This window comes from Lissotriton vulgaris, chromosome 11 (assembly GCF_964263255.1).
Source record: "Lissotriton vulgaris chromosome 11, aLisVul1.2, whole genome shotgun sequence".
NCBI lineage: Eukaryota > Metazoa > Chordata > Amphibia > Caudata > Salamandridae > Lissotriton > Lissotriton vulgaris.
The window spans coordinates 365,475,566-365,499,393 of NC_141699.1; the positions used below are offsets into that span (position 1 = coordinate 365,475,566).

General features: G+C 49.4%; 1 protein-coding gene across 1 annotated transcript in view; it reads left to right on the top strand.

Moving 5' to 3' along the window:
- The window catches only part of LOC147679786 (myoferlin-like), a 3,853,508-nt gene that overhangs the window by 82,670 nt on the left and 3,747,010 nt on the right, over positions 1-23,828 (top strand). Inside the window, exon 2 of the mRNA XM_086943347.1 lies at positions 15,589-15,720. Within this exon, the coding sequence (XP_086799473.1) occupies positions 15,589-15,720 (132 nt within the window). The remainder of the gene's footprint in view (positions 1-15,588; positions 15,721-23,828) is intronic.

Genomic DNA, 23,828 nt, shown 5'->3' on the forward strand with positions numbered 1-23,828 from the left:
TCTTGGTGCACTCACTAAACCAGTGAGTTTTACTTTTACAGTATTGGCACCACCTTTTTGATTGGCCTTCTTGATTCTTCTTTTTCTGGGGAGCCTGACCCCCACCCTCTTTGGGTTGTTGGGGACCTGTCGAAGACTTCTGGTCATTTTGTTCACCCTTAGAATCTTTACGCTTCTGGTCTGCTTTCTTCTGACCACCCTGGTTCTGGCCCTGGTTTTGCTTAACTCTTGTTCTGACCCATCTGTCTGCCTTCTTTCCCAATTCTTGGGGAGAGGTCAGATCTGAGTCATCAAGATGCTGATGCAACAACTGGTTCTGACAATTGTTTAAAATGTGTTCTCTCATGATCAAATTATACAATCCTGTGTAATCAGTAACCTTGCTGCCCAGCAACCAGCCCTCCAAAGCCTTAGTGGCACAATCTACAAAATCAGACCAATCTTGAGACTGAGTTTTCTGGGTATCCCTGAACAGCAACCTGTACTGCTCAGTGGTTAGGCCAAACCCATCAATCAGTGTATTTTTCAAGACTTGGTAATTGTTAGCATCCTCCACTCTTGTAGTGAGGAGCTTATCTCTACCTTTACCTTCAAAGGAGAGCCACAAGATAGCTGCCCACTGACTCTGGGGGACACACTGTACAGTGCAGGCCCTCTCCAAAGCAGTAATCCATTTGTGGATGTCATCCCCTTGTTTAAAGGAGGGCACTATCTTACTCAGGTGCCTAGTGTCTAAACTCCTGTTTTCCCATGGGGGAATGCTGCTACCAGTGGAATCTTGTCCACTTAACTTTTGCTCTCTAGCAAAGGCAAGTCTCTCTTTGGCCAGGGCATGTTCTTCCCTTTCAATCCTCAGATTGACTTCACTCACTTTAGCTTCATACACTCTCCTCTGAGGGGATGTCATCCCTCTTTGAGAAGAGCCCTGAGAGCAATTGGTTCGAATGGATCTGTTAGAGCCTCTAGATAGAGACCAAACTCGTCCATTCCCACTGTTAAGCTGGCCTGAGAGGGGTCCCAGGGGTCTCCTAATACCATTCTCATGCCTGCTTAAGTTGTCCCTAGTTAGCTGGCTAACTACTTCTGGACCTTTGTCTGCCTCATCCTCAGATGGCTCTAGATCCTCATCCTCCTCTTCACCTTCTGCAGAGAGATGGATAAGGTCAGGGTCACCTGTGGTTCCCTCAAGGGGAGGCATGTTCCCATCTGGATTAGAAGGGTCTGGGTTACCAGCCCTTCTGGCATCATAAGTCTCTAAGAGACCAATCAGGAATGGGATTGTGGGGTTAGACCCCTGTTTTAGCTTCCTGGAGGTACACACTTGTCTCATCTCCTGGAAGCTAAGTGCTGCATATCTGGACATGACCTGTGGAGGGTCAACTGACACAAGGGGAGACTCAGAGTTTCCTCCTTTGTCTGACATGCTGCTTCTAGTGTGGTGTAAGTGATGCACCTACCTACACTATATGTTTGCCTACTGATCCCTTGCTAAGAGTTGTAGCCAAGGTGTGCTAAGCCTTGAGGAGCTACAACAGCTGGTTCAGTAGAACTCAGAGTATTCTAAGCTAAGTTATATGTACCTGGAGTACTTATGTGATCTTTCACAAGATATTCTTAGGATATGTGTGGTAAAACAACAGCAAGCTCAAATCCCAACCGCTGCTCACCAATGTGAGAAGTTGGCCTGATATATAATGTTCACAATTCTAGTGAGCACTTTGTATCAGTCCAAACAACCCTTATGGTGATTGGTTGTAAGTCAACCTTAGACCAGCTATCCTAGTAGCGTGGATACGAGCAGTCTTCGGGCTAAACTCTAGAGGGCGTGTTAAGTCAGCTGTTATACCATCACATATACCCCTTGAACACCAAGTGAAAGGACACCACACAAGTGTTATGAAAATAAACAGTGTATTTATTAGAATCACAACAGCCCTGTACTCTTTATGAGGACAGGGTACTAAGCACACAACAAAACTCTTATGAAAATACTTCAAGTTGCACAATTTACACAAATGCCCGAGGGGCACAAAAAACCATATACTCTAAAAGTGGAATGCGAAATTACTAGCAGGTAAGTACTGTACTAATAGGCTTTGGAATCACTAGGACTATGTTACTGAACCTTCAGATTACTAGTAGGAGGCCTAGGGGACTCAGGTGCAGAGTGTGCACTCTCACGCGGGATGCGGGACAAAGTCTATGGGAGCTAGTAAAGACAAAGTTAGTGTTCTCGGGCGAACCCGATAAGGTAGGTCGAAAACGACAGTGGGTCCTGACCCTTGGATAGTGAGGGTATGCTGGGGCACCAAAATGCCGAAGTTACCTAGCCCAGGGCCTTCAGCTGCATAGGTCTCAAAAGACGTCGGGAATCCTCGTAGACGAACCAGGAGCCTGAAGAAAGAAGTTGCTGGCAGGCGACCAGTGAAGATAGTTCGAGTTGATCCAAGCCTGGATCGAAGATGGATGACATCTGAAAGCAGAGGGGACCAAGTTTGTGACTACTAGCCAGTAGTCAGGTGGCACCAGGAGGGCACCGGATGGTAGTCACCTCGACTAGGTGAGTGGGCGACGCTGGGCTCTGCAGATCTCACGGACCAGGAGGCGTTGTCGGCGACCAGGATGGAGGTGCGAGCTGTCCCATGATGGATGAAGCTGTCGACGTCGCTGGACCCAGGATTGGGGCAACAAGTCTTGGCAAATTCAAGCCCACGCGGTGGACCTAAAATGGCGTCTGGAGTGGACCAGGAGGGTCCGGGGTGCTCCTCTTTTGGAAGGGAGCAAGGGCCAGTCTGGAGCAACCATTCCAGACAGGGTTTTGTGTATCCTGGGTAGGCAGGGCTTTACACGAAGGTGACTGCTGAGTGGCACCCCGGTGCTCACTACGCATCTGCCGGCTAGAACCAGTTCCAGGGGAACACCAGCCCCTGGCCTGGGGAAAGTCCGGCATGGGAGAGGGGTACATTTGCACAGCAGAAGCAGGAAATAAGAAGGAGAGGGGCCCTGATCGCCGTTACGTTGAAAAATGTTGCCAATCAACTGATGGGGCCAACTCTGACCCCTTACTTGAAAGTTATTCAGGCTAAGCTACTCCCCTTGATCTCCTACGGCAGTGAGGCACTAAGAGGAAGAGATTCTAAGAACCTGGATACTATCCAGGTAAAAGCCTACAGAACAATGTTCTCGCTTCCGCCCTACACCTCCCTGCCCAAATAAAGTTGGAGTTTGGCTTGCAAAAACAAGATCTTGCTAGACAGGGAGCCTACATCATTTGCTGCCATAAACTCCGCTCTGCTGCTAATGACGCACTAAATTCGCTGTTATGGCAAGATATACAAAGCAGGGACGTATCTCAGGCAAGAACTTACCTGCAGGCAGAATTGGGGGCCACTAAACTATGGGCCCCACACGGACCGCCAGCCACACGCCGCAAAAGAATCTTCAGCGCGGTGGCGGCCGTGGAAACCGCCGGGGAGGCGGTCGGGGTCAAAGGCGAGGCCAGTCCACACCCGCTCCCGCAGCATCCGCCTCAAAACCTTCCTAGTCCGAGTTGTCATGCCCATGTGACGCCAATCGGGGGCAGGGTCCGCCATCACCTCTTCCACTGGCGCACAGTCACATCAGACAGGTGGGTGCTTCAAATCGTCCGAAGGGGCTACTCCCTCCCCTTCGAGCCGACCCCTCCAGCCATGCCACCGCAGTACCACCACGTGTCGGGGGACCACTTGCAACTTCTGCAGAAGGAAGTTTCGGCCCTCTTGGCCAAGGGGGCCATCGAGCACGTTCCTGGGCCAGAAGTAGGGTGTGGTTGCTACTCCCACTACTTTCGGGTACCCAAGAAGGGCAAAGGGGGCCTACGCCATCTTGGACCTACGGAACGTCAACGGCTTCCTCCGGAAGGAAAAGTTCAAGATGTTGACTTTGGCTCAGGTCTTGGCTGCCCTAGACCCGCAAGACTGGATGGTGGCGTTGGATTTGCAGGACGCCTACTTTCACATCCCCGTCCTGCCGGCCCACCGGCATTACCTGCGGTTCACGATAGGCCTCGAGCACTTTCAGTTCACTGTGTTCCCCTTTGGCCTTACCAGCGCCCCACGGGTGTTCACGAAAGTGATGGCGGTGGTCGCGGCTCATCTGCGCAGGTTAGGGGTTTCAGTCTTCCCCTACCTCGACGACTGGTTGTTGAAGGCGGGCTAGCCCCAAACAGTATTCAACCACCTCTAGATTACGGCGGATCTCCTGCACCTGCTGGGGTTTTCCATCAACGTGCCGAAATCACACCTGTGCCCCTCCCAAAAGCTCCTCTTCATCGGAGCTGTTCTGGACTCGGCACAGTTTCGGGTTTATCCTCCCGAGCAGCGAGTCCGGGATATTCAGGCTCTGGTTCTGATCTTTCAGCCTTTATCCCGAGTTTCGGTCAGGTTGACGCTGCGGCTCCTGGGGCTGATGGCTTCCTGCATCCTTCTGGTGCATCCCCCCCGGTGGCGTATGCGGGCTCTGCAGTGGGACCTGAAGTTTCAGTGGGCCCAGCATCAGGGCAACCTGTCCGACCATGTCCTGATCTCGGAGGGCGCTGCGAGACAGCTGCAGTGGTGGCTCACGGACCGCGATTGGGTCAACGGCAGATCCCTCTCCCTTCCACAACCAGAGCACGTGGTTGTGACTGATGCGTCCCTCCAGGGCTGGGGAGGCCACATGGGAGAGGCGGAGATCAGAGGCCTCTGGTTTACGGCGGAGTCCCAGCTTCATATCAACCTTGAGGAGCTGCGGGCGATTCGTCTGGCACTGAAGGCATTCCTCCCCTCTGTCCGAGGCAGTGCAGTGCAGGTGTTCACGGACAACACCACCGCCATGTGGTACTGCAACAAACAGGGTGGTGTGGGGTCCTGGACCCTCTGTCAAGAGGCTTTGCGGCTCTGGCAGTGGCTGGAACATCAGGGCGTGACCCTGGTGGTTCCACACCTGGCAGGTTCTCTGAACGCCAGGGCAGATGAACTCAGCCGACGGTGCTCGATGGATCACGAATAGCGTCTGAACTCGGATGTGGCGCAAGGCATCTTTCTGCAGTTGGGAGAGCCTTGGTTGGATCTATTCGCCACCGAAGAGAACGCGCAATGTCATCAGTTCTACGCGTTGGAATTTCCAAGGCGGCACTTGCTCGGCGACGCATTTCGTAACAAGTGGAGTTGCGGTATGTTATACGCCTTCCCGCCTATACCACTTCTGCTCAGAGTGCTGAAGAAGATCAGGCACGACCGGGCCCAAGTCATCCTTGTGGCTCCGGACTGTGCTTGAAGGTTCTGGTATCCCTAGCTACTCAATATGTCAGTCGGTCCCCCGATCCGTCTGCCTCTTCAGGAGGACCTTCTGTCGCAGCAGCAGGGGACGGTCCTCCACCCGAACCTGTCCAGTCTCCACATCCATGCTTGGAGATTGAGCGGCGGCAGTTGAGGCCATTTGACTTGCCTCCTGAAGTCTGTACTGTGATTCTGGCAGCCAGGCGTCCCTCCACAAAGTCGGTATACGCCTGCCGGTGGAACAAATTTGTGGCACGGTGCACAGCAAAGGCTGTGGATCCCCTTTCTGCCCCTCTTTCTGAAGTTCTTCTCTTCCTTCTTTCTCTTGCCCAGCAGGGCTCTGCTCTGGGCACTATCAAGGGCTACCTTTCTGCTCTTTCGGCCTTCCTAAGGCTGCCTGATCAACCTTCTTTGTTCAAGTCCCCTATAGTAACTCGTTTTCTGAAGGGCATCACACACATGTTTCCACCTGTTCCCTTTGTGATGCCTCTGTGGGACTTGAACCTTGTTCTTACTTTCCTGATGTGCACTCCCTTTGAGCCGCTTCATTCTTGTCCTCTCTGTCTTCTCACCTTGAAGACAACTTTCCTGGTTGCCATCACCTCTGCCAGGAGAGTGAGTGAGCTCCAGGCTCTATCTTGCAAACCCCCTTTCCTGTCTGTGCATCCGGACAAAGTGGTGCTGCGTACAAAACCATCTTTCCTGCCCAAGGTAGTCTCTGCTTTCCACATCGGGCAGTCCATCACCTTGCCCTCCTTCTTCCCGCCTCCGCACCCTTCAAAGGATTAAGAGAGGCTCCATCGGCTGGACCCAAAACGTGCGCTTTCATTTAATGTGGATCGCACACGCCAGTTCCGGGTGGATGACCAACTCTTTGTTGGTTACGTGGGTGCGAAGAAAGGACGGGCGGTGCATAAGTGGACCATCTCTCGGTGGGTCGTCTTATGCATCAAGGCGTGCTACTCCTTGGCTAGAAAGGAGCCTCCAGTTGGGCTGAGAGCCCATTCCACTCGGGCCACGGCGACTACTACTGCCCTGGGTCGGGGAGTTCCCCTGCAGGACATTTGCCAGGCGGCTACGTGGGCCTCGCAGCACACCTTTGCGAGGCACTACTGCCTGGACAGTCAAGTCCGGAGGGATGGCTTCTTTGGCCGTTCCGTCCTACCAGGACTTTCTGGTGTAAGTATTGGTTCGCAGACCCACCACCGGGGTTGGTATTGCTGGGGTATCTATTCTAAGGTAAGGAATCTAATACTAACCTGTTTCTTTCAGATGAACAACTTACTTACCTTCGGTAATGATATATCTGTAAGAAACAGTAGTTAGTTTTAGATTCCTTACCGCCCCACCCATCCTCCCCGTTCTGCGAACTGATACCAAGGGTTAAGGTCATCCCCTTTCAGTGCCCTAGTTTTTTGGCACCAGTGTTGGTTCTAGCATGGCTCTGCGTATCTGGCGCGGAAAAGCTGTGTCTAAGAACTGACATCAGCGTGCATGGGCGGCGTCTAAGTACTCCGACGATGTAATTCCGGCGCAGACGGCGCCGACGACGGACACGGAGCCAGAGACGACGCCTAACGACGCGCAGGGGTATTGCTACGCAAAAGTTTCCAGATCCAGTTTGACGCCTGGGGATAATCTAAGGTAAGGAATCTAATACCAACTACTGTTTCTTACAGATATATCGTTACCGAAGGTAAGTAACTTGTTCATCAGGATGAAAGGGAACACACTGCCCAGGCCTCAGGAAAAATGCTCTTTGACAATTATACTGGGGTTTTTACTGTATGCTTATTTTTAAAATGATTATACCAAACAATTTTTTTTAATGATATTCATGACTTATTTGTAAAACATTTTTGCACTGGTTTTAATTAACTATGTATAATAAACTTTACCTTACCTTACCATGGCCTGGAGGTCCAGGGAGGGTCGATGGAAGGCAGTAGTATTGCTAGTCGTTAGACGGTTTCACCGAGAGGGTATTGGCTGGTTCGTGGGGATGGCTTGTGTACCTTTGCGGATCACTTGCGACTTCCCGGGATGAGGGGGTCACTGCATGCTTCTCGATTGGAATCGCAACAGCAATCAGGTAAGTTTGCAGTGAGTAGAGGGGGTAATCTTCCCTTGCGCCGCTATGTTACGGCTCGTATGTGGGCTGGTCAACTCCAAACAGTAGTCTGTTTCGCCCGGGCACTGGGTGCCACTTAGTGATATTGCAAGTGATAATGCACTATGTGAACAGGGATGAAGTCAGGGTAAGCGATTGTTCTATGCTCGCCCTCTTAGAGTGTATTTCAGGTGGCCTTCAGTCACTTAAGTACTGGTCTTGGTGCAGTTGCATCAAGGTCAGATGGGAGGCGAGTGTTCGTTTCTCCTAATAAAGCAGCTTGCACACGGAGTTGTTGGGCCCGATCAGGGATGGGGGGGTTCCAGGAGGCCACTGCTGCACGACCTCGCAGCCGGTCCCTCCACCTGCAGGGGTCCAGGTGTGGCACACCCACCGGGGTTGTAGCGGCAGGCAAGTAGGTCCCACTGCGATCTTGGGTGTTGTTCTCTGCAGTTTAACTATGGGACGGCGGGGGGGTCAGTCCCGCCTCCCAGGATTTCGCCCAGAGCTCAGTGTGCACCCCGCTTGCCACACCCAGGGCCCTGCCAAGGGTCAGGGGCCGGGCTGGAGCAGATGAAAGGTAGGTATCCTTTGCGGTGATCGGCTCAAGTCTAGGCCTGTAGGGGGCCCAACAGAGCAGATGGAGGGGTCCCAGAAGTCCACCACTGTGCAATCTCGCAGTCGATCCCCCGATTGCAGCCATCCAGGTATTGCCATGCCAGACCGCTCAGGAGATGTGATTGAGCGCCCCCACCTCAGTGGAGCTTGAGGCCCCAGGTCCAGAACATGTGCTGGGCTTGTGTCTCTCTAATGTTAGAAGGGCTGCAGCATGGCAGGGCGCAATGCAGGTCAACTAGGCCCTCAAGCTTGGGGTGCAGTGGTGATTTAGAGTGCCCACGGGGGATTCCTACAGGTGGAAGAATTGGTGGGGTGCACCTCTTGTGAGATCCCCGCTGCCCAATCGTGTCAGTCGATCCACCCCGTTGCAGTCCCCTCCCCGCTATGGGCTCAGTCAATAGCTCGATCTGCCGCAGGGGATATTTCTAATAGCAATCCCCAGCATCCAGTCACGGGTCACAGCCTCCATTTTGACTTCAGGGCAGCCCAGAGACCTAGGTGCAAAGCCCGCCGCCGCACCTGGTTCTACAGTATTTTTCCGGTACTGATGGACAGCCTGGGTTATTTTAGGGTGCTCGCAATGAGTTAGGGGAAAGGATGGTTGCCGATGGCGATGGACTCTGAAGCGGATGACGGAGGGGACGGGAGCACTCTTAGAGTGCAACCGCCATCTTGACGCTCTAAGCCACGCCCTGGGAATACTGATCAGGTAAGCTTGTGTTAATGGGGAGCAGATAGAAAACTGCCTGTTTTTAAAGACTATAGGGCTGCTGGAGGGCAGGAAAGGTACGTGGATGATTTAGGAGTGTGGGACTATGTTTCTGGTTTTAGAGCTACTGTCGAGTCCCTTGCACTTTGCACTTGCTGGCACAGGAGAGTACTGAATAACTGTAATTTATTATAATTTTTTTTTTTTTAATTTTTGAAAACCTTTATTTCACGAGAGCACACAGCTATTCAGCCTGACATCCCGGAGGCAAGGCAGCATAGTAAACAGAGCATAATAGTGCAGATCAGGTACAGCAGGAAATTACAGGTTTATTTTATATTTTATAACAATAAAAGAAAACGCCAATCGGCGCTGAAGAGTGGCAATGGGAGGAGAATACAGCAAGGAATATAAGGCCAGGAGGAGAAAGAAACCAGCATTTCAGAAGTACAGAAGAGTAGAGGATGATAGGAGGGGGGAGGGGAGAGACAGGATCACTCAGGTATCGTATACAGTCGGTGTCATAGGTCACAGTGACAGGTGCTCATCCAATGAGGCAGGCTCGGGCGGTAGACACACATCACCCCGGTAAGAGTTCCAGGCGCCCCAAACCCTGTTCCATTTGTTGGGTTTACCCCTGGCAACATAGACAGTCTTCTCCCGGAGCATACACCAGTCCATGTTGGCCTTCCACTGCACCACCAAGGGTGCCGTATTGGCCCCCCACTTTTGAGCGATGTCTCTCTTGGCCACTATATTGCCTAGGGTCACCCACTGAGTTTGGGCTGTGTTGTGATCCGTCGGCTCCCAAATATTAAGGAGGCACCTACGGGCTTCCGCCGCAATCCCCACACCCGACACTTCGCTCATGACCCTGTGAATCCTCCTCCAGTAGGACGCTATGGCCGGACATTCCCACAGGATGTGTAAGAAGGTAGCGAGGGCACCACAGCCTCGACGACAGAGGCCGTCGGGCGAGTAGCCCATGTGTATTAGGCGGGGGCCAGTAACGTATACCCAGTGCAGGATTTTGAATTGGACCAGACGAAGCCGGGATGAGATGGCAACCTCCTTAGGGGAGGACACTGCACTCTGCCAGTCCTCCTCGTCGATCTCCAGGCCATCCGCCACCCACTGGTCTCGTAGCCCAAGGAGAAGGTCAGTGCGAACATTAATTAGTTTTTTGTAGGACAGCGAGATTGCGCTGTCGGGCATATGGCCGTCCAGCACTCTGTCCTCCAGCGGTGAGCTTTCCGGGATGTCTTCCCCAGGGGTCATAGCAGAGAGCAAGGCGTGCCTCAGCTGTGCATATCGAAAGAACTCCGAGTCGCCCAGCTGGTACTCAGTCTGTAGCTGGGGGAAGGTCTTAATAGTCCCCTTGGAAATCACATCCTCCACCCTGGTGATGCCAATAAGGTCCCATTTGTCAAAGCCCTTGGTGTGCCATAGTCTGCCCAACATATCGGATTCATACAGGGGAGTGAAACCGGTCAGTCTGCCCTGCCATCCCTGCACCCTGGTGATCGAACGCCAAATAGAGACTGCCGTCTTAGTGGGACCGGACATACGCCGATCCAGAGATCTGGAGTAAAGGGCTCGGTAATAATTACCTCCACTCATGAGCCACCTGTCCATAGCGTAGCCGGGGCTATTTACCGGCCCATAAAACCCGTGATTGAAGGCTGCGAGCTGGGAGGCCCAATAGTATCTGCGTACATCCGGCAGTGCTATGCCCCCGTCATACCACGGGAGCGTGAGCTTCGTGATCGCCACCCGAGGGCGGCCATCCCAGAGCAGGGCCCGCTGAAGACTCTCAACTTCCCGGAAGTATCGGGCCGGTACCGGGTCTTGGGTGTTTTGTAGGACATACAGGAATCTGGGTAAGGACATCATTTTAAACAGGGCCGCTCGGCCAAGCAGGGAGAGCGGGAGCTTACACCAACCCTCCATGTCGCGTCGAAGGCGCTGCAGTGGGGGGAGCAAGTTCTGGTCGTATCGAACCTTCGGGTTCCCAGAGATGTAGATCCCTAGGTACTTGAAGCCCTGTGTGGCCACCTGGATGTTGCAGCCTCTAGGGAGGCGCGGCGTGTCCCCTTTCAATACGTATAGGGAGGACTTGGCCCAATTGATAATCAGGCCAGAGTATCTCCCAAAGTGTTTAAGCACATCGCAGGCAACAATGAGAGACTGGTACGGGGACGTCAGATATAGGAGGATGTCGTCCGCGTAGAGGGAGATACGGTCCTCGAAGTCCGGTGCCCAGGTGATACCATGGAGGTCGGGGTGGAAGCGCAGCGTGGCCGCCAAGGGCTCGAGAGCCAGGGCAAATAGTATAGGCGACAGGGGACAGCCCTGCCTGGTACCCCTGTGAAGGACAAAGGACGTCGACAGGCGACCATTCACAGATACATTAGCCATTGGGCTGGCATAAAGAAGTTTCACCCAGCTGAGGAAGACCGGGCCAAAACCGAACTTAGCTAACACCGCCCAGAGGTAATTCCACTCGATGGAGTCAAATGCCATGGTGGCATCGAGAGACGCCAGCACAGCTGGCTCCGTAAGAGTATGCGTCCTAGCCAGGGCGCCGTGAAGCCGTCTCAAATTGAGGGCAGTGTTGCGGTGCGGAATAAAGCCCGACTGGTCCGGATGCACCAGGTCGCCAATAACCCCAACCAGTCGGTTAGCCAGCAATTTGGCGAGGACCTTTGGTTCGGTATTCAGGAGGGAAATAGGCCGATATGAACGACACACATCCCTTGGTTTACCGTTCTTGTGGATGACCACGATAGTGGCCACTCTCTGATCAAGGGGGAGAACGCCGGCGTCCCTCGCCTCCAGGAACATAGCACGGAGATGCGGGTAGACCACATCGGGCTGTATCTTATAGAGCTCAGCCGGGATTCCATTGGGACCCGGCGCCTTGCCAGATATCAAGGAGCGGATCGCAAGGGCAATCTCGTCAGAAGTGATGTCCCTGTCCAAATCATCGCGGTCCTCCTCCGTGAGGCAGGGAATATCCACGGTCGAGAGAAGTTCTGCCGAGTCGGCCTCTGTGCAGTCAGAGGAGGAGGTGTAAACACCCCTGAAATAATCGGCAAACGACTCGGCAATGGCGGAGGGGTCGGTGACAGGGGTGCCATCCGCCCCCAGGATCTCAGGTACAACCCGACTGGCCAGCTCCTTCCTGTCCAACCAGGCCAACAGTTTGCCAGCCTTGTCCCCCACGTCGTAGATACGGCCCTGCTGTTCCCTAGCCAGGGTCTGGGCGGCATTCGTAGCGAGATCACGGTACTCCAGTTGCTTTAGGGAAAGCGCATGGAGGAGGTCTGGGTTAGGGTCAGGGTCCAGTTGGGCATCGAGGTCCAAGATCTCTTCCTCGATACAAAGGAGATCGGCGTCTCTGTTCCGACGGGCTTCCGCTATTAAAGCAAATGCCTCGCCTCTCAGGACGGTCTTGAACGCCTCCCACAGGGTCGCGGCCGACCCGACCGACCCCTCGTTCTCGGAGAAGTATAGGTCTATAGCCTTGGCTAGTAGGGCACGGGTCTTTGGGTTACGAAAGTACCAGGGGTTGACCGTTGCCGGTCGCACCGACAAAGCAATATCGAAGTCAAAGGAGACCAGGAGCGGCGAGTGATCAGAAACTCCACGCGCCAGAAAACGAGCCTCAGACACGGCCGTAGCGTGAGCTGCCAAGGTAAGGATATAGTCTATACGGGACAAGCTACCATGTGCGCTGGACAGGAAGGAGTACTGACGAAGCGTAGGGTGTAAGAGTCTCCAACTATCCACAAGGCCCATTGAATCTATAAATGAGGGCAGCCACAATTGTGAGTGGCGAAGATCTCTAGACGGTTGTCGGTCCAGAGTGCCAGAACAGACGGAATTGAAGTCACCCCCAACAATAAGTAAGCCGTCAGGCAGAGCTAAAATGGCGCCACCAAGGTCCTGGAACGTGCTGGTCTGTAGACCAGGCGGGACGTAAACTGAAAGTAGGATGAGGGTCCTCCCCTCCCACCGCCCAGCCACCGCTGCGTAGCGTCCTCTATCATCTATCGTAGTGACGTCAATCTCCAGCGGCAGGGAAGCCCGGACAAGAACGCCCGCCCCCTGAGAGCCTGAAGTGAACCCCGAGTGTGCCACCATCTTATACCCCTTGCGATTGAGCGCCTTACATGAGTTCCCAATCAAATGAGTTTCCTGCAGAAAAACCACATCAGGCATGTGACGCTTGAGCATTTGAAGCACAATTCCCCGTTTGATTCGGTCACCCAACCCGTTGACATTCCAACTGATAACTTTCAATTTCTTACCCCCCATCATCGTGGCACCCTCCCCTACCCGGCCCGAGGGACCCTTGCAGAATCAAAAGTACAACAATATACATCACCCATTGCCGAAAGAAAGAAAACAAAATCACTCTAAGAGACATTTGAACTTGTCCCAAAACACCCCCCACCCTGCACCCCTGCAGCAGACTAAAAAGCCCCCCCAACCAGCAGTGTGCCTGTCGCCCCATTAACTAGTCTACAGAAAGCCCCAAGAGGAGTAAGGATTCCCCGCGGACACCCCCCCGCCGCCCCCATGAAACGACAGGAGCTCAAATTGCTATTACACTGAAAAAGGGGACGAATGTCACATATAGCAGGACCACCAACCGCCAGTGTCCACTTGGTACAGCCAGTTCTCACAAATCTGCGCCACCAGCCGCGCCCCCTTCGCCGTTCTCCCGGTCATCGCTTCGCTGTGGTAGGGTGTCGAGCCATTCGCTTACGTTGTCCGGAAAGTCAAAAAACATTGCACGGCCGTCGTGCTCGACCCGCAACTTGGCCGGGAACATCATCGAGTACTTGAGTCCCATGTCCCTCAGTCGCCGTTTCACTCCCCCGTAGCTCTGGCGCTATCTCTGTACAGCTCTGGTAAAGTCAGGGTAGAAATGCACCTCTGAGTTCTGGTACTGTAGCGGTCCATGCCTCCTGGACGCCTGTAGAATTGCGTCCCGGTCCCTGAAGTTGAGGAACGTAGCAATGATGGGTCGAGGTGCCGCGCCCGTCTTTGGCGGGCCACCTGGCACCCGATGTGCTCGCTCCACCGAGAAGAATTTGCTCAACCCGGGGGGAGTAAGATGGTTCTGAATCAGGTCCTCAACGAACAGGTCCGCCGATGCATCCTCCGACCCTTCCGGAACGCCAATGATGCGGACATTCTGTCGCCTGGCACGACCTTCATAGTCGTCCAGTCTCCTGAAGACTTGGTCAGAGGCGAGTCGTAGGGTCCGGACCTCGGTTTGCAGGTCCGAGACGTCAGTGGTAAGGCTCGAGGCTTTCAAGTCCAGCGATTTCACCCGATCGTTGGTTTTACCCAGGTCAGCTCTGATGAGGGTGAGATCCACCGCCAGTGTGTCCACCTTGTGGGTCAAGACCTCGTGCTGTTTCTGCATTTCTGCTCGGATGCCCGAGATGGCCCCCATAACATCACTGAGGGTGGGCTCGGACCCATCCGGCGAGCCCGATGCGGAGATGTCCTTAGTAGAGGCTCCCGGTGCAGGCGATATGCGGAGTTGAGCATATCTATCAATCCTGTTCTGCTGCACTTGGGACTTGCCTCGAACTCCTTTGTTCGCTGTCTTGTCCGGGTCGCCCTTGCCCGCCATGTTGGGTCCGATGAGACCGTGGGGCCACCACACACAGCTCCGAGCCCAAGGTGCGCCGAGCCGAGGTTGTAGAGCAGAGGTGTAGCAAAGTCCAGTGGTAGATGGCACAGTGGTATAGGAAATTCTGCAAGTGGGGATCACCACCCAGCATTACGCATCCCAAGCTTGCGGAGTGGCGGAGACCGAGGAGACAATGGCGCTTCCTTGGCAAGGGGCATCACACGACGCAGCTCAGCGTAGGAATCTCCGATTCGAACGCAGGAGGCAGTTCCCGCATCAGTGACCCGTCAGCATTCAGAATCCACCTACGTGGAACAGGATTTCGAGCAGGATTATTGCGGAGGGCCGGAGGGTCTGCGGAGCTCTGAGCTTACGCGGCCATCTTGCTTGCCCGCGAAGCTCCTCCCCCCTGTAATTTATTATTGAATAGCATTTGAGTAGGGATGTGTCTCAAGTTCTGTAAATAAATATTTCTGACTAATGTACTAATTTGTGATTGTTAATGTGCATTGCTTTTCTATGGGCATACTCTTTTTTTCTCTCCAAAAATTGTAAATGCATATCTTTTCTTTCCTGATATACAGTTATGTGGAAACTCTGTAGTCTTGACAGAATTTCTCTAATAAGATATGTACTTATAAAGCTATTACCACAGGTACTTGCACTTTAAAATCACAGGGAGGTTTCAAACATCTGATTGGAATAGATGGTCTCTGTTTAGAGTAAATAACTTTGTTTCCGAGTGAAGGTTGTTTGTAATTAATTAACATACATACTCATGGCCATTAATTGCCCCAGCAGAGCCCTTGATTATTATTTCCACCATGTCTGACCATAAAGTCAGTGTTCCCCAAAGTATGAGCTTGCTTTCACCACCCAATTGCACCCTCCTCTATCAGATTGTCATTATCATTCTACTCTGTGCACGCTTGCAATCATTATTCCCTTTGTGAGCTTGCGCTGCCCCCGGCTTATGTTAGTTTGTACTTATTATTTGATCCGTGTATGAGGTTTTTATAGTAGAATGGACTTTATGCAAACTTGTGGTCAACTTTTCTCTTTTTTGTGAACTCATGGTAGGTAAGACGTAGCTTGAAAGGTAAATGTTAAGGGTGAAATGGGCAAAATGTATACATGCAAGCTGTGCTGCAATTGCTCGTAACAGAAAGAAAACTCTGCTGACATGCCTCGTCTTTCTCAGTATCTCCACAGCAAACGAAACCAGCACGTTACCCCTGTGCAGCTGCGGGTCAGACTCTGGCTGGGTTTAATTTCTGAACGTCAACAGATTAACCAGCTCTGCGAGGGCAAGATGTCTGTTTATGCTGAAACGGTGAGAAACTACTGTAACATTGCACTTACTAACCCCAGCATTTCCTGGCTATTGCTATATCTGACAGAACGGCAAACCAAAATCCTAGAACCACCAAACTATATAGGTGTTTTATCGAACCCATCAAGCGGGCGAAGGAGTTGAACATCTTCATGGTGAAGTACATGTACTATAACTGGTTTGAGTGAAGCATATTCACAAAGAGGGATGATAACTTACGCGTGGAGACTGAGTATGTAAGAAAGCACGTTTTATTCGTCTCACCTCAAACTAAAGCCACCTGGCTGCAGAAGGAATTCAGGATACCAAGTGATACTGTGTAATACATGCATAGAAACTGAAAATATAGAACTTGGACATTAGTTTGTTATTTCGTCAAAATACATGTCCACCCATGATGCTGCAAACATCACATGTATTTAACATAGTCTAACAATTTGCACTAGAACATATTCCATCTGTTTCAGAAATATGCATATTACATACGGTTTGCAGATTTGATATTCTCTGAACATTTATGTTATGTTTGAATATTTCCTAAAGCGCTCGATTACCCTGGGGTGTCTTGGCTCTGATACAGAGTAAAGACGTGCAGGGGGAGTGCAGGCCTAGAAAGTTCTTCAAAGACAGGTTTTTAAGACCGTACTAAAAGTAATGAGATTAGGTGCTCTTTTGATGTATAAAGTGGGAGGGTATTCCAGGTTGCCCTCATTCCCAAGAAGAAGGTCCTGCCTCCCCAAGTAGAGAGTTTAAATTTGAGGACGACAATGTTTTTGGCCGTAGTGGAACGTAGAGTTCGACTTGGGGTGTACCATCTAATGTTTTGTTGGAAGAAGTCGGACCAGAGCCTTGTAGGCAATACATAGTGCCTTGTACATGATGAGCTATCTGATATGAAGCCAGTGAAGGTTCCTGATGGCAGAAGCTGCCGATTTATGTCTTGGGATTTTATGGCGAATTCTTGCCGTGGTATTTTGTAATATTTGCAATCTGTTGAGGATGTATTGGTGTGCAGAGAGTAATGTAATATAATTTAATGTGATGTAAGATCCATTTGTGGAGTGAAAATACCACTCCAGGGAGCATCTTGGCGCTTGAGACCGAAACCAGATTGGAAAAGGCCGGCTTACTGATAGAGTGTCGGGGGACCTGCACATTTTATACTAAGGCTTTACAAGCAAAGTCGGTGAGGGAAAACACCCAGGTCTTCAGAGCCTTCCTAAAGTGAGTTTCTGTCGGGATTTGCCGGAGCTGCAGCGGTAGCTTGTTCCATGCCCTGTAGCCAAGGACTACGAGAAATTTCCCACCTTTGGTGGCGAGCCTGAAATTAGGGAGCATTAAAAGATTTTGATTGGAAGATCTAAGGCTCCGTGACGGCAGGTAACATCTAAACCAGCTTGACAAATACTTAGGCCCTTGTGAGTGGAAGGCCCTAAACGTGATGACCAGGATTTAAAATAGGACACGCTTATGTATGGGCAACCAATGAAGGGCGTTCAGTGCGGCTGAAGCAGATGACCTCCTAGGCTAGCCAAGGACCAGGCGAGCGGTTGCATGCTGGACCATCTGCAGCCTGTGGAGCACGGACTTGTTGGCACCCGCATACAGGCTATTGCAGTAGTCCAGTCTCGAAGTAATAAGTGCAACCGCTACTGTTTTCCTTGCTGCCAGAGGGAGGAGGTCAAAAAAATTCCTAAGGCTTCTGATGATGTAATAAGCCATTGCTATAGTCCAGTTTAGTCATTATCGAGAGGCTAAGGGTGCTTTCTGAAGATGGATTGGAATAAACGGGAACATCTTTTTTAGCATTTTCAAGGTGAAAAAAGTGGAGGAGGAGGGAGCTCTGACATGATTGGAATAGTGTAATTTGTTGTCAATCAAAATTCCCATATTCTGGGTCTTGATGACAGGATATGGGAGAGGGCCAATCTCTGCTGGCCAGCAAGACGGAGTCCAGAAAGAGGTTTGTTTTCTAAAGATCATCACCTCCGTTTTCCCTGCATTCATTTTGACAGTGTCTGGTCATCCAAGTGATAACTGCCTTTATGCAGTCGCAGAATATAGAGGATATGTCTAAATGATTCTTGCAAAATAAGATGATGATTTGGGCGTCATCAGCGTAGGATGTCAGAGAAAAGCAAAAACGTTGATTACCCCAGCTAAAGATGTAAAATATATATTGAATAAGGTGGGCTGAGAGAGGAGCCCGCATGGGAAAGAGTGTAGTGTAGTTCCTATTTTCCCTATAGGCCCTGCGCATTGGAATAACATAAACAGCAGTGTAGACGTAGGACTGAGGTCTTCTAGGTCTCTACTGACTATGTTAGACTTAATTTAGGTTTGCGCCAGCTAGCTCAGAGGTCACTGGAAACTTTCTTGACTGAATAGGAAGTGATCAGCTTCTCTGGCTCAGACAAGAAGGGATTCAGCTACCGACAACCGCATAAACATGACAACTTTGCTCCCTCAGAATAAGAGTCAATCTCTAGAGTCGTGTGAAACAATAGACAGCTATTTCACTCAGTCAGATGTGCATACTTAGTTTCACCAGGGTGCAGAGAATAGAGAGACGGGCGTTTTCAATAAAAGATATTATTTATTGAGCAGTCTTCCTTCTCATGCAAGAGAAATGAATTGCCACAATTGCAAGACTTGTTATAAAGTAAAGTACGTACAGTAAAAGGAGTATTATGAAATAATACTGTAAAAGCATTGATATGGTTTCTTAGCCATAAGACACTTTAAAATGGATAAAATATATATACATAGGCTAACGTGCTCAACTGGTGCTTCTAAAATACGCCTACCCCGGTGTACCTGACCTAAGCCTAATACGTGGGAAGGAGTAAGTAAGTAGCAGTTTTAGTTAAGTTGGTTTTGCCAAGGTTTGCTTCAAGAATTCTCTCTAAGGGTTTAGTCAACACCATACCTCTGGAATAGAATGTTGGAGGTCTTGTATCTCCTTTCAGGACTCGATATCCCAGTCACTCGCAAGAGTAGGCTGGAAACGCCGGAGCTGGATTTTCTTGGCAGGAGAAAAGACAGCGTCTCTCTCAGCGCATCGAGGAGGAGGAGGGGCAGCGTCCGTGTGCAGCTTGTATCTGCTGGGCTCTGCAGGGGACAGCTGTTCTGCTCCTATGTTCACCACACCATCGATATCATCGATGTCGTTGAGGCAGCAGCGTTTGCTTAAGGCAACGTTGGTAATATTTATACCTGAAAGGTGCCTTGTTTGACGTAAGTTTTTGGACATAAGACGTCAATAAAGATGTCACTAGGAAGTGATCGTCTCTCAGTGCTCATTAGAGTTCTATTACTAATCAAAACATAGCAAGCAGGGCTTTCCCAGGTTGCTGAGTTTTATCTTGTTGAAGAACTCGGAGTGTAATCTAGGAATCTTAGATAGTGGCTTCTGCTGTGTCATTTGCTCTAATGAGCTGCAGAGGAAGCTGCAGAGGAAGAGATTCTGAAATGTGGCTCTGATTGTGTTAGGCCAGAGACAAGTTTCTGAAATATCACTCTTGATCGTTTATGCCATTATAGGGGAATAAATGGATTATAGCTGTATAGGGGCATAAGGTCACAGTTTAAGTTAAGTAGGCTTGTTGCCAAGGATCTGTTCAAGAATTCTCTCTAAGGGTTTATTCAGCACTGTACCTTTGGAATAGAATGTAGGAGGTCTTGTATCTCACTCTCAGGACTCGATATTCCAGTCACCCGCAAGGGTAGGCTGGAAACGCCGGAGCTGGATTTTCTCGGCAGGAGAAAAGACAGCGTCTTTCTCAGCGCGTCAAATAGGACTGGCAGCGTCCGTGGGCTTCTCGCTTCTGCTGGGCTCTCGGAAAGTAGATTAGCTGCTCTGCTCCAGAATCACCACCGTGTGTTTGCTTAAGGCAACGTTGGTATATTTATACCTGAAAGGTGCTGAGTTTGACGTAAGGTTTGGACATAAGACGTCAATAAAGATGTCACTAAGAACTGGTCGTTCTTACAGTGCTCGCAGGAGTTCTATTACAAATCAAAACAAAGCAAGCGGGGCTTTCCCAGGTTGCTGGGGGTTTGGTGTGTCGAAAGAACTCGGTGTGCTCTCTAGGAATCTAAGGAAGTAGCTTCTGCTGTGTCATGGACTGCAGAGGCGAGTTACTGAAATATGGCTCTGATTATTATGCCATGATAGGGATATTTATTGATTATAGCCGTATAGGGGCATAAGGTCACAATATTGAATCGGGTTCCTAGATAAAACACATCACCCACTCCACGGTTTTATGTCCATCAATTACTAAAAACTTAAGCAATAAAGATGCATGTGTATTCCAACCCACCCCAAAATACATTTTGCATTTGAAATGTTGTATGCGAAATACACGGAACGTTAAGGTACTGTACGTTTTTAACCCCTCCGCTGCGGCGGCTATTCCGCCGCAGCGCTAAGGGGGTGGGGCACCCGCGCGGCAGCTCCTTACTAGTGACGGAACCGCTCCGTCACGGCTCGTCGGCGAGCTGTGCTTGTGACGGAACAGTTCCATCACGAACCCGCCCGCCCATCAAAGCGTCGGCGCAGGCGCGAAATCAGCGCCGCGCAGGTGCGGCGAGCGGGCCGTGACGGAACCGTTCCGTCACAAGCACAGCTCACCCATGGCTTGTGACGGAGCGGTTCCGTCACAAGCATGGGAGGGGTTAAGCAGTGTAATCATTCAAAAAATTTGCATATATATTGAGTTGAACGATTTGCGAAAATTACACATGAAAAGTCTCTTAATTTACAGAAAGGAAGGTCAAGACTATTTCATCACATATAAATGAAATTGCTTGTGAGTATGCTAGAGGCTGTGGTAACATATTGTCTCTAGATTATCTAAACATAGAAGCTCTGTTCTTCATGAATAGTTCTACTGTAAGCAGAGTACACGTGCCAAAAAAAGTAAATATTTTGGAATTTTGGAAAAAAATAATTTTGTTTCAGGGAAAAATATAGTTCCAAATGTGTTCAGTAGCTTTTGTTATTTAAAGCTGAAGGCCGAATTCAGAGTTCAGGGGAACGCTGTGTGCCGGTTGGCTCAAAAGTTATTCTTTTGGTTCAGGGGATAACATGACTTCAGATAGATGTGCAAAAAAACAGTCTACAGCTTCAGGTGAAAGTTCAACCATGGTTGAAAAGGCTGTTACCGGGCAGTCGTGAGAATGATTGCTATCATCGATTTCAGGATCAGCAATGCTCACAGAAGGTCGTACCTGGGTGATGTTGCTCTCATTCCTTGCTTCACTGCCACCACCTAATCGTAGTGCAGAAGTCTCAACGAATGCCGTCATCAGGATTGGTAACCGCTGGGGACAACACGATGCATGAGCCGTTACTGGACTTAGCAAAGTATCGACATCTATTGGTACTGCTGATTGTAGTGTAAGACAGGTGTCTAACACGCATTCTTCTCCGCATAGCATACATCGAAGCACAGGTAAGATGCAGTTCTGCCATATAGGTCTGAATGAAAGAAACCAGGTCATATTCAGATCTCTTAGCCGGGCTAATCCAAGGACTTTAGGTATGCGGTCCCGGTAGCGAATTGCTAGGATTGTTTCTTCCATCGTTGCCGGAGTCATGTCTGCGTTTTGGCTTGCCATATCGGAGCAGAAGAGTCAAAAATAGGATTCCCGCTACGAGTCCCATAAGTAGTGGTAGGCCACCAAAAACTGAATGGACAAAATCGGGAAAGATGCCCAGGACTGCTTCGAAGGGTGTTAACAGTCCCGAAAAAATTGTCTTAAGTACATTCGAGATACCACTGGCATTCGACATATTTAGGATTTGGCTGAGCATTTCTGTGAAATGCACGGGGCAATTAGTTGATAAAAGTGTATGTATGTCTGCCGTTGTCCTTGCAACTTGAAGATCATACGTTTCTTTTGATGAAGTGATGGGCACTGTTTTCTGTAAAAGCACAGACTTCATTCTGCTTAAAGTATCAATTCCTATAGAAGAGATATTCAGCTGAGGCCAAATCGTCGCCTCTGAGTCTCCAGGGCCGTTAGGATACAATGCTTGCATACAGCAAGTGACCATGGAACTGACGCTTAAGAGATATGCTTTCCCTGGCACCAAGCTACAACAGCTGTAGTCTGTTATTAGAACGTAACTCCCGTTAGAAAGTTGTCTAAAGAATGGCTCTATCTGTTTTGCAGGTGTGCCGTGCTGGTGGCATGAAAGGTTATTTGAAGTCCCCTTACAGGCCCCATGTAAATTAATACCCTGACACAGAAGTATACCGCTCAGTGATTGTTTACAATTATTACCACTAAGAAATACATTCTGGTTTTTGTCACTATAACATGTGTGTGTATATGGTAATGTCCATGTTGTTTTAATGTACCCTTTACCAAACCTTTCATACTGGGCTGCTGGTATATACTCTTGGCATTTTTTAAATTGGAAAGTTGTTATCGGAATTGTGATAATCCCGTGTATTATCCATTCAATGACAGGTCTTTCTGACATTGTCAATGGTAATCTCTCAAGTTTTTCAATGCTCAGAATCGTATAGTCTGCTCCTTTCTGTGCCAAACTGATTTGTTTATCAGTAAGGTTAAAGATAGAGAACAATGACGTTGTGTTGATTAAACGCCAGGGCACATAGCCTGAACGGAGGTTTTGCAACGTCCAGCCTAGCTGTACAATAGAGCGTAATTGGGAGTGACCATGTTGTAACATTAGCAAGTCCTGATCTAATATATCTATAGCAGATGATACAATACTGTCCAGTGAATATATTCTGGAGGACAGAGTCATTAACCCGTTGTCCACAACAGAAAGTGATTTCTCCAAATTAATACGATCAATTTCTCGTATTTTCTCTGCTGTCTCAATTTGAGTCACTTTCCATGCCTCGTTGTAAGCAGCGTATATACTGGCAGCTATGAAACGGTTTTTGACGCTGTTTGCGTGGTCCTATTATGAAATCGCGCAAGTCAGCACCATCTTTAAGTAAAGACAAGTGTTGCTTAATTTGTGCCAGTGTAGATGTTTGTAACCATTCAAGGCATATTTTCCCACACTGTATGTTGTTACTATCCCTGGATGTTGTCTCTGAGAGTATCTAGGGTCTGGTCTGGTCATTTTTAACCCCTGTATTTTGTACAGGAATCTATCTTGACATTTATTTGTGTCTGTTGGCCAGATTAAGTACTTTTTCCAATCAGGATGTGTTCTGTTTTGATGTAAAATCTTGGATACGTCTATCTCAATATCTGTGGTTGCGTTATCAGGTATTGGCTTTGGAATAGACAGTTTGTTTAAGTCTTTGATCTTGGCTAGGCCAAGACAGGTCGTTTGTTGAATGGTGTCATTCAAGAACATTATTTGTTCTGGGATCATGCAGGCTCGAAATAATGCTTCTAGGCCTTGTACCTGCCAATCTTTTGTACCCCAGATGGTTTTTGTTTCAATGTTGTTTTTCCAGAAATCAAAACCAAATGTAATCATTTTTTCATAAAATGCTTATGAATATATCAATTTAGTATTTTTCAGCATGGTTTTTGTCCCAGTTTTATCTAACAGTTTATAATAAAATGTTTCTGCATCACTTGTGTTAAACCCTGAGAAGTATTGGAATTTCTCATAGAATGTTTTTGAACTGCTTTTAGGTGGAGTAGCACAATGTTCCCATTGATTATATTTAAAAACATTTCTAGGTTGAGCAGATTTATGCAAATAGTGGTCTGTATAATGGGTAAAACAATACATCTGTTCATAATTCGATGAACCTTGCAAATATCATGTTCTGTAAATTTTGCTGACAAAACTAAATCCAACATCATTTTATTTATGCTTTCAAAGTCCCAATCATCAGAGAAAGTACTTGGTTTTACAAAGTCACTTAATGAAACCATAAACTGATGAGGATATTTCAAGAGTTCGACCGGTCTATATATTTCGTAATCTGTTTTGTCCCAAACTACCCCGCCGGGTATTGGAATGGCTGTGACATTCACTGATGATAGTTCTCTTTTCTCAATGTGAGATGACTTGTGTGGTTTCAGAACTAAGTTGATGTTCTGACTTGCTGTGTCCATTGTACTGTATTTTCCCAAACAAAGTACCATGATGAGCC